Source organism: Neovison vison, chromosome 11 (assembly GCF_020171115.1).
Source record: "Neovison vison isolate M4711 chromosome 11, ASM_NN_V1, whole genome shotgun sequence".
Lineage (NCBI taxonomy): Eukaryota > Metazoa > Chordata > Mammalia > Carnivora > Mustelidae > Neogale > Neogale vison.
The window spans coordinates 103,462,123-103,477,982 of record NC_058101.1 but is presented as its reverse complement, the minus strand read 5'-3'; the positions used below and the strand labels follow the sequence as shown (position 1 = coordinate 103,477,982).

Sequence of the window (15,860 nt, the reverse complement as noted above, 5' to 3'; positions counted from 1 at the left end):
AGAAACAAATGATGTAAAAGAGGTGAAAAGTTGAGCTGATAAGGTTAATTTCATACAGAGAGCTCATCAAGAATGAGAAATACCTGAACTATGAGATCTTTTAATCTATAGATAGAGTAAAGCAATAATAACTTTAAAAATGAAGATATATTAAATTATGTATTAAAAATAAACAGAACATAAAGAAATTTTAAGCATGAGAAAATGAGGACAACAAATCCAGTAAACAATACAAAAAACCTAAAAATCAACAATAAAAGATTTTAAATAACTCTCCTGCCTACCAAAAAAGAATCACACCCAGTCCCCTCAACTTTTTGTATAACTAAAAATTGGATATTGAAAACAAAAAAAGGAAAATATACTCTTTGTTATTTACTTAATGAAAACCTTTTTTGATCCAAAAGGAAATAAAAACTTAAGAATATTCAGAAAATAACAAAAATAAGAACACTCAAAGTTTACAAGAAGAAATAAGGTAAACTATGAAAAATATCCCATTTGGAATGTCACTAAGTTCAAACTTCAGTTCTGGCACTCACAGAGTGCATCATCTTAGTCTGTGTGCTTCCTCAATCACAAAATGTACAAAATCAAGGTTGTTGTGAAGATTAAATAACAAATTAAAAATCATTTAATAAAAAAAAGGGATAATTCTTAAGAATTATAATTCTTCCAATCCCCTAAAGCCTTTTCCATGTAATGTTAGACATAGTTATATTCACAGGCAAACCTAGTCTTACATCTCAAAAATAAATAAATATGAACTATAATTAAGAAAATTACTGAACAAATTTTCATTAATATTAAAAGTTATTTGATGTTTAATGTGTATGACTACTAAGAAATTGAAGATAGGCGTTGATATAAGCACTGTAAACAAGCAATAAAAATAACAGGAAAGGCATCGGGACATACACACACATAAACACATGCACACTTAATCATAACATTTTTCTACAGACATACTTTTTCTTATGATAAAGTTCAGGCCTCAAATGAATTTGTAATTTCTTATTTAATGATGAACACATTTACCTTTATTTCTAGTATTACTGCAGTTTAGTTCTTGTAAAGTTTTTTCATTTCTACCATGTTTAAGTTAAATCTAAACAACCATTTTTTAAAACATCTGGAACAGAGAGGAAAATATATAAATAAAATTTCTTTATTTCTAAAGTGAGACTCAGTCAGTTCAAGTACACTAAACACATTATCTATCAATTAAAAGCAATGCCCTACTCTCTGAAGCACTTCGCTTTATAGAGAACAGAAACCTCTGACAAAAATGAGGCAGTGAATTCATGTTTCAACAAACTCCCTCAGGTTTACCTATACCAAGATAGAAAACTTAAAAACAGAAAGCCAAAAATACTCAAAAACAAGATAAGCACCATGGAGACTCAATATGGAACAAAAATACCTGTAAGGTAAAAGCAAGAGGACCATAAGATTTATTGCACATACTAGAATATTTCTGGGACTCTTAATCAAGAGAAAAAAAAACAGCCAAAAGAAACCAATCCTGAGATGATCCATGCAAATGAGGATTTTAAAGTACTTATTACAAACACAGTCAAGGATATTAAAAAAAAAACGATATGAAGCATTGAACATGTGGAAATTTTAGTTAAGGAGGAAAAATTATACAATTGTCAGAAAAAAGAACCATATGAGGGAGTATATGAAAAGAAAAATCAGATGCGCTTAATAGCAGAACTTGGGACTTGACCAAAAAAAAAAAACCACAGAAGTAGAAGACAAAAACAATCAAAATTATCCTGTCTGAAGAAGAGTAAGGAATAAAGACCGTAAAGACATAGAGAGCTTTAGTAACCAGTGAGACAATAGAAAGCGGTCTAAAATATGTGTATTAGGAGTCTCAGAATGAAGGTGAGAGAATGGGGTAAAAAAGATTACCCAAATGTGGTAAAAACATGAACATGAAGATCTGCAAAGTTCATATATCCTAAGCAGGATAAATATAATGGAAAGGACAGCTTAGCATATTACAGAAAAACTGCTGAAATCTAAAAATAGAGAAAATCATAAAAACAGTCTGAGGAAAACATTATATACTGGATAATAATACATTAACTGTTGATTTATTATCAGAAACAGTGGAGAATAAAAGAAAATGGAACACCTTTACAAAAATCTCTTTAACTCAAAATTCTATATCCATTGAAATTATACTTTCAAAACAAAGGCAAGAAAGAACAGTATCAGATCAATGAAATGGAGAGAATTCATCACCAGCAGAACTGCGCTACAAAAAAATGCTGAACTCTTCGTGTTGAAGATAAATGACAACAAATGGAAACTACAGATCTTCAGCTTCTTTTCATTTTCTTTAACAAAATATATAGGTATGGACATGGCAAATATTTGGGTAAATGTAAAAAATTGTGTGTGTATGTGTGTGTATGTGTGTATGTGTGTGTGTGTGTGTGTGTGTATGTGTTTCTTCTGGTTTCCCAAATTTCACAAATCAATTTGTGTTTGAGAGATAGATGCAATTCAGCATAATGGTCCCTCAAAATTTGCAAATTACAGGCATCAGCATCAATAAAGTAATGACAGTGCCAAAAAAGAAAAGTCAGAATTTTAAGTATAAATATCTTCTCCTTTAAAATAAGTGAAAATTCACCTATTTTGGATTTATTATTTTCAGATTTTGCTCAATATACTCATCTATCTATTTATCAATAACTACATGCATATTCACTTATTCATCAATTTTAAAAATCTATTGAGCACCTATAACATGCCAGGCACTATAACAAGCCTTGTACTGGAAAAATTACTGCTAAATACCTAGACACAAATCTAACATAAAATGTAACAAGATCTTCACAATAATCTACAAGTACTTTAATAAAAGAAATAATAGAACTCCTGAATAAATGACAAAATATATAAATACATTCATTGATGCAAACATTTATTAATGATAGCATAAATCCTTGACAATTTGATCCCAAAATTTGCACAGAGTAAAGCACAAGAAAAACCAAGATAAGTCTGAAAAAGTAAAACTAAAAGAGAAAGATGTGTCTTGCAAATGTTTTATTATGAGGCTATAGTAATTAAATAATATGGCACTGGCTCAAGAATAGATCACTGACACTAAACAGAATCCAGAAACAGACTCTTGGTATAAATAAGAATGCAATATATGATAAAGGAGACATTTCAAAACAGTGGGAAGAAAACAGCTTTTTCTGATAAGCGGTGTTGGAAAAATCATACATATGGAAAAAATAAAATTCCACATAGACTAAAGATCCAATTGTTAAAAAAAATATATAAAAGAACAAAGAGGAAACGAAAAGAAAAACACCTTTTTGACTAAGTAAGAAATCCTTAAGAAACAAAATGTTGAAATCATGTATAAAAATGATGGACAAAAAGAATATATCAAAATTGAAATCTCTAGAAGCCAAAAGGCCACAGTTTCTCTGAAGATGGGGAGAAAATATTTGCAGCCTAAATGATAAAGAATTAACTACCAAAATATACAAGGAATTTCCATATATCAATAGAATATATCATCTCAGCAGAAAAGTGGTGAGCACCAAAATACTAGCCAACAGGATCCAACAGTACATTAAAAGAGTTATTCACCATGACCAAGTGGGATTTATTCCTGGGCTGCAAGGTTGGCTCTACATCCACAAATCAATCAAGGTGATACAATACATTAATAAAAGAAAGAACAAGAACCACATGACACTCTCAACAGATGCTGAAAATGCATTTGACAAAGTACAGCGTCCTTTCTTGATCAAAACTCTTCAAAGTGTAGGGATAGAGGATACATACCTCAGTATCATCAAAGCCATCTATGAAAAATGACAGTGAATATCATTCTCCATGGGGAAAAACTGAGAACTTTTCCGCTAAGGTCAGGAACATGGCAGGGATGTCCATTATCACCACTGCTATTCAACATAGTACTAGAAGTCCTAGCCTCAGGAATCAGACAACAAAAAGAAATTAAAGGCATCCAAATGGGCAAAGACGAAGTCAAACTCTCACTCTTTGCAGATGATATGATACTTTATGTGGAAAACCCAAAAGATTCCACTCCAAATCTGCTAGAACTTGTACAGGAATTCAGTAGTGTCAGGATACAAAATCAATGCACAGATGTCAGCTGCATTTCTATACACCAACAATAAGACAGAAGAAAGAGAAGTTAAGGAGTCAATCCCATTTATAATTGCACCCAAAACCATAAGATACCTAGGAATAAACCTAACCAAAAAGGCAAAGAATCTGTATTCAGAAAAGTAGAAAGTACTCATGAAAGAAATGGAGGAAGACATAAAGAAATGGAAAAGCGTTCCATGCTCATGGATTGGAAGAACAAATACTGTGAAAATGTCTATGCTACCTAAAGCAATCTACACGTTTAATGCAATCCCTATCAAAATAGCATGAATTTTTTTCAAGGAAATGGAACAAATAATCCTAAAATCTATGTGGAACCAGAAAAGACCCTGAATAGCCAGAGGAATGTTGAAAAAGAAAGCCAAAGTCAGTGGCATTACAATTCCAGATTTCAAGCTTATAACAAAGCTGTCATTATCAAGACAGTATGGTTCAGGCATAAAAACAGACACATAGATCAATGGAACAGAATAGAGAGCCCAGAAATGGACCCTCAACTCTATGGTCAACTAATCTTCGATAAAGCAGGAAAGAATGTCCAATGGAAAAAAGACAGCGTCTTCAACAAATGGTGTTGGGAAAACTGAACAGCCACATGCAGAAAAATGAAACTGGACCATTTCCTTACACCACACACGAAAATAGACTCCAAATAGATGAAGGACCTCCATGTGAGAAAGGTATCCACTAAAATCCTTGAGGAGAACACAGGCAGCAACCTCTTCGACCTCAGCTGCAGCGGCTTCTTCCTAGGAACATCGTCAAAGGCAAGGGAAGCAAGGGCAATGAACTATTGGGACTTCATCAAGATCAAAAGCTTTTGCACAGCAAAGTAAACAGTTAACTAAACCAAAAGACAACTGACAGAATGGGAGAAGATATTTCCAAACAACGTATCAGAAAAAGGGCTAGTATCCAAAATCTATAAAGAACTTATCAAACTCAACACCCAAAGAACAAATAATCCAATCATGAAATGGGCAGAGGACATGAACAGACATTTCTGCAAAGAAGACATCCAGATGGCCAACGGACACATGAAAAAGTGCTCCACATCTCTTGGCATCAGAGAAATACAAATCAAAATCACAGTGAGATACCACCTCACACCAGTCAGAATGGCTAAAATTAACAAGTCAGGAAATGACAGATGCTGGTGAGGATGTGGAGAAAGGGGAACCCTCCCACACTGTTGGTGGGAATGCAAGTCGGTGCAGCCACTCTGGAAAACAGCATGGAGGCTCCTCAAAAAGTTGAAAATGGAGCTATCCTACCACCCAGCAGTTGCACTACTGGGTATTTACCCTAAAGATACAAATGCAGTGATCCAAAGGGGCTCATGCACCCAAATGTTTATAGCAGCAATGTCCACGATAGCCAAACTATGGAAAGAACCTAGATGTCCATTAAAGATGAATGGATAAAGAAGATGTGGTGTGTGTGTATGTGTGTGTGTATATATATATGTATATGTGTGTGTATATATATGTGTGTGTGTATATACACACATATACACACACACACACACGCACACACACAATGGAATACTATGCAGCTATCAAAAGAAATGAAATCTTGCCATTTGTGACCATGTGGATGGAACTAGAGGGTATTATGATTAGCGAAATAAGTCAATCAGAGAAAGACAATTATCATATGACCTGAGAAAGTTGAGAGGCAACGTGGGAGGCTTATGGGGTAGGAAAGGAATAAATGAAACAAGACGGGATCGGTAGGGAGACAAACCATAAGAGACTCCTAATCTCACAAAACAAACTGAGGGCTGCCGGGGGGAAGAGAGTAGGGAAAGGGTGGCAGGGTTATGGATATTGGGGAAGGTATGTGCTAAGGTGAGTGCTGTGAACTGTGTAAACCTGGCGATTCACAGACCTGTGCCCCTGGGTCTAATAATACATTATATGTTAATTAAAAAATTTAAAAATTAGAAAAAAACGAAAACAGAAAAATGGTGAGCAATATGCATAAGCAATTCACAGAAAGGAAGATACAAATAATAGCTAATAAATAAATGAAAAAGACTTCTATCCCAGCACTAAGTAGAATAATGCAAAGTTAAATGAAGATACCATTTTTCATCCATCAGATTGGCAAAACAAATTTTTTAAATGCTTGGTAATAGTTTGTCATTGAAGTTTCAAAATTTGTAGATTAGGTATTATTTATGTCCTTCATACAAATTAGGAAACTGGGGTTACAAAATCTGCTCAGGATCTCAAAGGACAGAGTAACTCAACAGCTTTTAATCTAGGGTAACAGCTGTAGGTGTGTGTGGCAGGGGAGGGATAGCCCCAAATTTGATTAGGTGATTACATCTCCTACTTAAATGTATATCAAATCTACTATCAATTATTCTAGATTTCAAGACCTGAATATCCAACCAGCAGAGGATCAGCTAATAGAATGATTCTCTACTTGGATAAATCTAGAAGATCACCCAAGGAGCTTTATCAAACTACACATACAGATGCACATTTCTTACTTCCTATCCACATCCCCAAACTAAGAATCACCTGTACTTCCATGAAGAACATCTAGAGAAAAAAAATTAAAATGCTGGTTTTATCTGGTTTATTTCCACCAAACCAAACCATGAAGGGAAGGAAGCATAAAATCAGCTGAGGATTTTTTTGTTTTTATTTTTAGATAAAAACCAGTAACACAAATGTAATGCCATATCTCTTTGTTCACATTATTTAAAAGAGAAAAAACATTAGGAAATGGTCACATGCTTGAAATTTTGTCCAGGGAGGATTTAAAAAAAAAAGAGAGAGAGGAAGAAAGAAAGAAAGAAAAAAGAGTTTCCAATTCTATGGGACTTTACCAAAGGAAATGATGCAAATGCACAAAGCTCTCCTTCCAATTCTAGAGCTGCTGCACTCACAGAGCTTAGCATGTGCACAAGTGGCCTCTAAACAAAATCCGTGGGAAGCAAGAACATATGTTTCTAATGATTTCTTAGAAACATTCACAAGAAACAACAGTTCCATTCCATAACACGTACTGCATTTTCTGCATCACAAACAGAGGTTAGAAACTCTAGCCTCTAACTACTATCTACTAACTATCACAAACTGAGCTAGAGCTCAGTGAATTAATAGTCTGAATAGTTTCTGTTAGATCTGACTCAGATCTCTGATTCAGACTTTTTTTTCACACTCCTCTATGCATCCAGGCTTCATAGCACAGACTGAGGCAGCAACCCTCGTTTTGTTGGCTTTTCCTTCTCCGTTACCCTTTTCTACCAATTCTACTCTTATCAACACCTGTACTAGAATATATTAATATCAAGTAAAATAATGGAAATTAACATACATCAAAAAAAGCCATACCAAACAAGGTAATTCTACACAGAGGCCTATTTGTACTGTATCAGAAAAACCTCCTGGAAAAGAGCTGGTAGATCTTTTTCCCGAAAATATAAATATTCATTGCCATTTCACAACTTTGTATGATCAGTAAAATAAAAACTATCTAGGTGCCTTGTACATAGCAGAAATTCAAATTTTTTCTAATCTAATTTTAATTTGAAGCATATAACAAAGTGGCTAAATACTCAGGTTTTGGGTTGCAAAGCCCTCCAATGAAGTTCCAGCTCCATCATCTAAAAGTTACCTTAGCGTAAGATTTGCCAGGCACCTGGGTGGCTCAGTGGGTTAAGTGTCTGCCTTCAGCTGAGGTCCTGATCTCAGGGTCCTGGGATTGAAGCTCCCTGCTCAGTGCACAGTCTGCTTCTCCTTCTCCCACTGCTCTGCCCCCTGCTTGGCATGTGCTCTCTCTCTTTCAAATAAACAAATAAAATATTTTAAAAAAAAAAAAAAAGTGTCAATGTCCCGAAGAGATCTACCTCGCAATCCTTTAATTTAAACTGTTTCCTACACCATTATCTTTGAAAATAATTTATTTAGGTGTTTCTACTTTAAAAGAGGCTGAAAATAATGAATGAAAAATATTTCCTAGAACAACCAAAATTTAGAGATTGGTAAATGATCCCTAGGGTTTTTCCCATTAGAGAATCAATCCTGCACTTTTAGAGATAAAGAAACTAAAGCTTCCAGGAGTTACACGATGTTTCCAAGGTCAGTAACTTACACAAGAGAGGATTTTAAAATTTAGGCCTCCCCTACTCTTCCAACACATCACAGGAATATGACTGAAACTTAAAAAGCACTGGAAGTCATCAAGATTTCAAAAAGAAGTAAGAGGTTCCCAGTAATTTAATTCTATTCTTAATTATAGTACATTTCACTCAATTCATCCCCGTTCCTCAAACTGCCCCCTCCCAACCCCATCCTTATATACCCATGCCTATTAAGGTATGCCAATTAATGAAATCCGAGGAATGAAGATCAAAAAAAGCCATCTTTTTCCCGGGACCTCTAATCACAAGTATCCCACTGATGCCAAAATTATTTAAGAGCCAATGGTCAGTACTCCCAGAAAGCAACACTGTCCAAGGCTAGGGATACATCTGATTACCCCAGTAATTTTCAGAGGGGTGGTGAGATGTAGTAAAGAGCATGGGCTCTGGAAACCAAATGGTTTCCAGTGGCTCCCTGTATGATGTTAGACAAGTTACAAACCACCCCCAACCCCACAGCAGTGCTTCAGCTTCTTACTCTGAAAAACAAAGGGGGGAGGGGACACTATCACATTTTGCTTGAGATTGTGTAAACATCAGACAGATAGTCCAGAGAAGAACTCAGCATAGTTACTAAACATGCAGGAATTGTTGCAGAAATATTAGAGTTTTGGGGATGACAACGGTGACATGCTAGTCCTCTTTTGTACCAAAGAGTACATGCAGAGAAAAGCAAACTGAACTCTATTCTTTCTGGTTATAAAGGTTAACACAAATATTCTCCTTTAAGATTTCTATGCTATTCTCTATTTCTCCCCTAATAACAGTATTAAATTGTGTTTTAGAAAGTAATGAAATCAAACACCATGTTAATTTGCTTATTTTTAAAATAATAATTGCAGGGACACTAGAAGTTCATTTAGAAAATGAAAATTTGAGCCAAACAGATTTGGTTTTCACATGTTTATTACTGTCTTGAAAGACATAAAGGGAACTATGTATTTATTTGACTTTAAAATTTTTTTCTTTTTTTAGAAGATTTTATTTATTTATTTGACAGAAAGAGAGAGAGCATGAGAGGGGAGAAGGTCAGAGGGAGAAGCAGACTCCTTGCTGAGCAGGGAGCCCAATGCGGGACTCCGGGATCATGACCTTAGCCAAAGGCAGTTGCTTAACCAACTGAGCCACCCAGGCGCCCTGACTTTTAAATTTTTCTACATGTAAGCTGAAACTGTACATATATCGAATACATATACATTATGATAATTCTAAGACAAGTATGATGCCTGCCTTTGAAAAATTCTCAACTGCCTCATTTTAAATAATCCCTTTTTCACTCATGCAGTTTATTAATTCCAGAATGTATCTATATCAACACAGTTGTTCTGATTTCAATTATTTTTCTAATTTTTCATTTTATAAAACTGCAATATCACTGCATGAGCAACACTTAAATAAAGAGGAGAACTAACAATAGTTTTCATTTATTTAACACTCTGAAAGTTGAAGTGGCTTCTGGGCCTATATTAACTCCTAATATGTTACTTCACCTGACATAAGGTCCTCAGGCATCACTGGCAGGTCTGAAGAGGCTCAAACAACTGTTTGGAGAATATGTGAAGCTCTACATTACAGAAGGTGGTTAATTTAACCAAAAGAGAAATTACACATGCCCTAGCATTTCAATCTTTTTAAAAAGCTCCGAACTTGTTTATTTCATAACCAAGCGCTATTATCTCTAATGGCCAAGGCATTCTCTAGTAACAATTTAGGAGCCCTGGGAGTCTTTCTAACTCTTTCAGGCCATTAAGGTACCATTATGAGCATTAGAGCCTGGAACCTAATTACAGTGTATTAAATGGCCTTAGTGCTCTTCAGGTGTTAATGAGCTAGCCAAAGTGAGCAATTTTCTATCAGGGAGTACAAAGAATTTGTTTTTTAAATGTTATTTAGACTATTTTTAGATTTTCACAGTGGCTACTCCAGTTTCAGAAGGCAAAACTTGGAAGATTCAAATAATAAGTAAAGTTACAGAACTATAGCCAGCAACCACAGCTTCTTTCTAATTGAAATACGTTCTCTGATGCAAAGGCTAGTTTCAAATTAGTCATGTCAAAATTAAAAACTATAAATATTAGAAGAGGCTACTGTAGTCTACCAAAGTTTGTACATATATTCATTTGGATCAAAAAAGTTCCTTCATAATAAAACCACCCTAAAACGTCCTGGCAGAATCATAATTCAACAAATTAATAAAGCAAAAAATAAATTAATTTTTAAAATATATATGAAAATGTGGAAGGACATACTGTCTATAAATTAAAACAGACTTCTCTGTTTTCAAAAAAGAAAAAATAGGCCCTGATCATGTCAAAACAGCTTCTTTTTCTGAAAGTAGTGAAAATTAATAAGGATTTATTTTTATAAATGTCTAAGTAACAATGAAAGTGTGTAAAAGGTAATTTAAAAATTCTCTATCAATTTCTGCATTACACAAATCCTCAGAAAACTAAAGAATTTTAAAAATTCCAGATAGTTACTCTTTCCTACATGGTTTTAATCTCTCCTGTTGATCCATCTAATAAAAATGCCAAGAAGGAAAAAAAAAAAAATGCCAAGAAGTATACAGACAGCAAATATTTGAACTGTCATAAAATCATTTACTCCTTTGTGATTAAAAATATCAATTCATATATACTAATTTATATTTAAAGTTACTGCATTATATATCAAAGTTATTTAAGGAGAAGGTGACCAAAAAAGACATTTCTAACATGTATGGACTCAGAATCAATCTTCCATGCATTTTCTTTAAAGAATTCTGGGAAATGTATACTGGCCAACAATAAAAATGGAAAACAAAAAAAGAGGACATGAAAGAATCTAAGAAAAAACAGAACTATTAAGCCAGGGCAGTTGAAAGAAGCCCCGTGATGATTGCTGTGTGGCAAGCTGTTCTCTCATGTCCGTAACTAGTCTTTCAATAAGAGGAGGTAACTAATATTCACATGAAGACTGTAAATGCTAGTTGTTATTTTTCAATTTTCAGATTCAAGATGTCAAACATAAAAAAACAGTTAAAGAACAGAATTTAAACATTATAAATTTAGACATACAGCGCTATGTATGTCTAGCGCTGTATGTCTAAATACAGAGAAGCTGGTCTGTAAAAAAGAAAGAAATAACACAGAAACCTCAATGCCCTAGTTCTATACAGCAACCACATGTTACTGTTCAAAATTAATGAAGCAATAAATAGAGCTTAACGCATAATGCTTAGAGTTATTAAGATAATCGAAGACAAAATATGGTAACAAAATTCAAATGTTTAAGAAGTTAAATTCCTTTGGTTTTCAAAGGAGCAACTGGAGTCAAAAGGGAAAAAACATAAATTAAGAAAGAGAGGTGTAAGTACAATGCTTTGAGTAGAGAAGCAACCACTCAGGAGAACTAAAAACATGGGGAGGAAGAGATGAGAAGTCAGACAGGGGATGAGAAGTGGGAAGGAGAATTTTACTTTTTATTTCATATACCTTTCTTTTATACTTCTGAGTTTTATTTCAAAGTATATGATTATTTTTATAATTAAAAATACCATCCACAATCCTTTAATTTTAAAAGGGACACATCAAAAATTTTTAAAAATATTGCCAAATTGAAGATTATATATTGTTAATTTTCAAATATGTAGAGACAGAACAGCAACAATTTTTAATATCTGTTAGCTAATATTTTTGCTAGTTAATATTTAATCATGACACCAAATATACATTTTTATCTTACTGTAATAAGATCATAGGTTGTTACAATAGGCATTTCATCTCATCTCAAAATCAAGAAATGCTAGGGTCCCCCCTCCCCTGCAGAAGTTCTATTTTTAACCTGTAACATCATATAAAATAAGTTATGTGCTTATAATATTTAAGCTCCTGTTGAATTATAGAAGATAGATTGTTATAAGAGAAAGCTATTAAACAGTATAATTAAATCACATAAACTGATCTTCTAAAAAATTCCTTCACAAATTTAGAAAGCTTTCAACGTCTTCAATTCCTGAGCATCTCTCCATTCTCATCCCCTCTAATGCCCATCCCCCTTTAATAGGTGTTAATGAAAACACAGACAACACCAGGCTAAGTAATAAAGAAAAAAGTTAAGCTTAAGAATGGTTTCTGTCCAGGGGCGCCTGGGTGGCTCAGTGGGTTAAAGCCTCTGCCTTTGGCTCAGGTCACGATCCCAAGGTCCTGGGATCGAGCCCCACAAGCCCCAGATCGGGCTCTCTGCTCTGCAGGGAGCATGCTTCCTCCCCTCTCTCTCTCTGCCTGCCTCTCTGCCTACTTGTGATTTCTCTCTCTCTGTCAAATACATAAAATCTTAAAAAAAAAAAAAAAAAAAAGGGTATCTGTCCATTAACATTTGCTTAAGCAGCAGGACAACTCTTCTTTTGTCCGAAATAATTGAGAGAACATTGGATAATGTTTGGAGACATAGTAAATACAAATCAAAACTTGAGTTTGAATTAAAAATAAAGGCTCCTCTGTAGGGTATCCAGTATTCCATGATTCATTATTTTAAAAAAAATTTATACTACAGTTTTTTCAGCCTTTTACTTTGTACCTGCATCTATTCCTTGGGTCACTATAAAATAAGAAAGAAAATTCAAAAAAGATATGTAGAATCCATTACAATAATGTGAAGGTAAAAAGAATGAGAAGTAATAGAAGAAAACACAACTCCTAAAACTACAAAACTTACTTTACAAACTCTAGATATAGAAGAGTTATTACTTCAGGTACTATCCAGAGTGAACACTATACAAATATCCTTCAAGTAAGTAATACCCATTTTCCCTCTGTATACCTTACTCCTTCAGGAAATAAATACAAAACAAATGTAAGCATACCATTTCAGAGCAAAGTATGTCAATAGCCCTCATCTAATCTTTTAATTTTAGGATTTTTAAAATGTATTTTGAAGAAGCGCTTCTATTTTTTTGATGAGGATATGTGTTTCTCCTAGTGGAATGGAAAAAAGTCCTTTTTTCTTTCAAAACCAGTTCTTGTAATTATTCTAGTCTGATGTCAGCTCAACCTAAGTAAGTTTCAGTATTTCTGCATGTCTTTTTGTATAAGCATACACTAAAAAAATTCAGAAGATGCCAAAGTGCAAAGTCATCTCCATTCAAGATACAAGCAGAATTAAAGTTAAAAGAGAGTTAAAATTTTTCATTCTAATTCTTGGGGAATTCAAGAAGGAGGTAAGGTACTTAGCCTTATGTAATCTGGTTTCAATCCTGCTAGTTAGAAAACCCGTATTACTATAATCAAGTATGAACTGCTTCATATAGTACTAGAGGTAGACAATGGACACTATAATCAGAAATGAGTTCAAATCATGGTTCTACTATTTAATGGATGTGCAAACTTGGGCAAATTATTTAAATCCCTGGAGCACCTTTTAGATTAAGAATAGTAATATGCACTAGAACAGGTACAATGCTTTGCATAAGAGGAGAGCTTAAAAAGTTAAATTGTATCCACAACAAGACTGGGCTAAAGAAGAGTGTATTCCACCTAACAAATAATTTCATTCAGGCTTTCAGCCTCTCCAGTTTCAAGGGGGAATCTCTTAGCAGTTTCATGACTTCAGGGTGTCAAATCACAAATTGATTAGTTAGTGGGTTTGTTTTGGCTGTGCTGTTGCACCATTATATTACCAGTTCTCAACTGAGCAGCAGTTAACCTATTAAAAAAATGTTAACTGTATTTTCCTCTTCTCACATACGTATACATGAGAAATATGGCAATAAAGAAACCCAGGTAAAGTAGTAAGACGGACAAGAAATATATATGGTTATGGACTCAAGTCTCCTATTTTAATTGTAGTTTTTCTGCTTTAGTATTGCCCCTGAGGTTACTTGTACTTCACCTTACCAGACCCTTTCTTTTCTCAATTACATGCAAGAATGGCGTAAAATCTCTGGCTGTTCCATGCACGAGGAAAGGTTTTTAAATGCACAAAAATTAAGAGAGGTTACACATTAAGTGTCAATGAGTTTCAGTCAATTCAGAAATGATGTATTTTCCAGATAAGAACTGAAGTCTAAAGGGAACCAGGAACCTGAAAAAGAATGAAACTGAAAGAAAAAAAGGTAGATAAATAGGGGGGAAAGAGTCAAAGAATAATAATAGTGGCCATATTTTTAACAGTCGATACATGACAGTCAGATGCTTTTAGTAAATCACCTCTTACTGTCAATAAGCTCACAAGGAGGTAGAACAAACCTGAATTTGAAAGGGGTTAAATGATCTACCCAAAGTCACTCAGGCAGGAAGTAGCAAAGAACTCAAATTGAGGTCTGTCCAACTCCAAAGAAAGTCAACTCTTTATCATACCAAGCTATTTCTGGGACATCAAAATTTTGTCAAAGAGCAGTTACCTTTTCCCCCATTTTTGCACAGATTATATCCTTGATCAACACTACTCCCTTAGTTTTCTTCCTGTTACCCAAGTGCACAAAACAGAGATTTAAGGGGCAGGGGGAAGGAGGAGGAGGATGGGAAAGGAAGGGAGGGAGGGAGGGAGGGAGGGAGGGAGGGAGGAGGGAAGGAATGGAGGGAATAGAGGGAAGGAGAAAGGAATCCCGTAGTATGTACTTTCTTAGTCTGAAGTACCACCTGTATGGAGACTGAATAACAAAATAAAACACACAAATTTAATTCCCAAATATATACATTGTATTTCAGATGAGACCCTTTTAAAATCTAAGAATTCCAATGACATACTAATTTACTTCTACTTCTGGAAAGTTACAGACTTACCATGAAACTTTGAGGCTTCGGGATCATTCACATTGATAGCAATTATTTTCCAATCTGTTTCACCCTGATCAATAAGAGCCAAAATTCCAAGGATCTTCACATGAATAACCTCTCCACAAGAAAGAACCTTTAAAGAAAAAAGAAATTCAGCATTTGCAAGGTTTTGGAAATTTACTCATACATTATAAAAGCCCATGTGAAAGATTAAAAACACTATAGACTGAAATTTAATAAGCTTTAAAAATTAAAGATAATTTTAAAACAGTCATAAAGATTGTTAAAAAGTCATAAACATTCTATCTTTCAGGATAGAATTCCCTTTTAGAATTAAGTTCCTTGATCCCTTTTTGGAAACTGAAGTTATTTATATATCTTGAAATTTAATGTACTAGGCGTAGAAACTCATCCTAAACAGAAAATAAAGCCATGTATATCATTACATACTTTAAAGCTTGCTTTTGCTGCTTGGGGATAAAAAAGAGACCTGAAAATCCTCCTAAATTGCTTTTTTGCAAACCACATTTATCAGTTACTAGTGAAAAGTAAATTTTTAACATATTAGAATACAGCCTTAAGAAGATGATGAATGGCAGTGAAAGAATTAACAAGTTAAAATACCGATAACAAAGGTTTCACAAAATGCTTTAAAAAGATTTTAAAGGAAATCAAGAAACTGCATGATGTTGAAGCAGATGTTCCATGTGTTAAAGAAAGTTATTTCAGTGGTTCCCTCAAGTTGCCAATGACAGGTTTATATGCATGCA

General features: G+C 34.2%; 1 protein-coding gene across 1 annotated transcript in view; it reads right to left on the bottom strand.

Annotated features, from left to right (window-relative positions):
- The window catches only part of PPA2 (inorganic pyrophosphatase 2), an 87,816-nt gene that overhangs the window by 35,136 nt on the left and 36,820 nt on the right, over positions 1 to 15,860 (bottom strand). Inside the window, exon 7 of the mRNA XM_044224363.1 lies at positions 15,097 to 15,223. Coding sequence (XP_044080298.1) covers positions 15,097 to 15,223 — 127 coding nt within the window. The remainder of the gene's footprint in view (positions 1 to 15,096; positions 15,224 to 15,860) is intronic.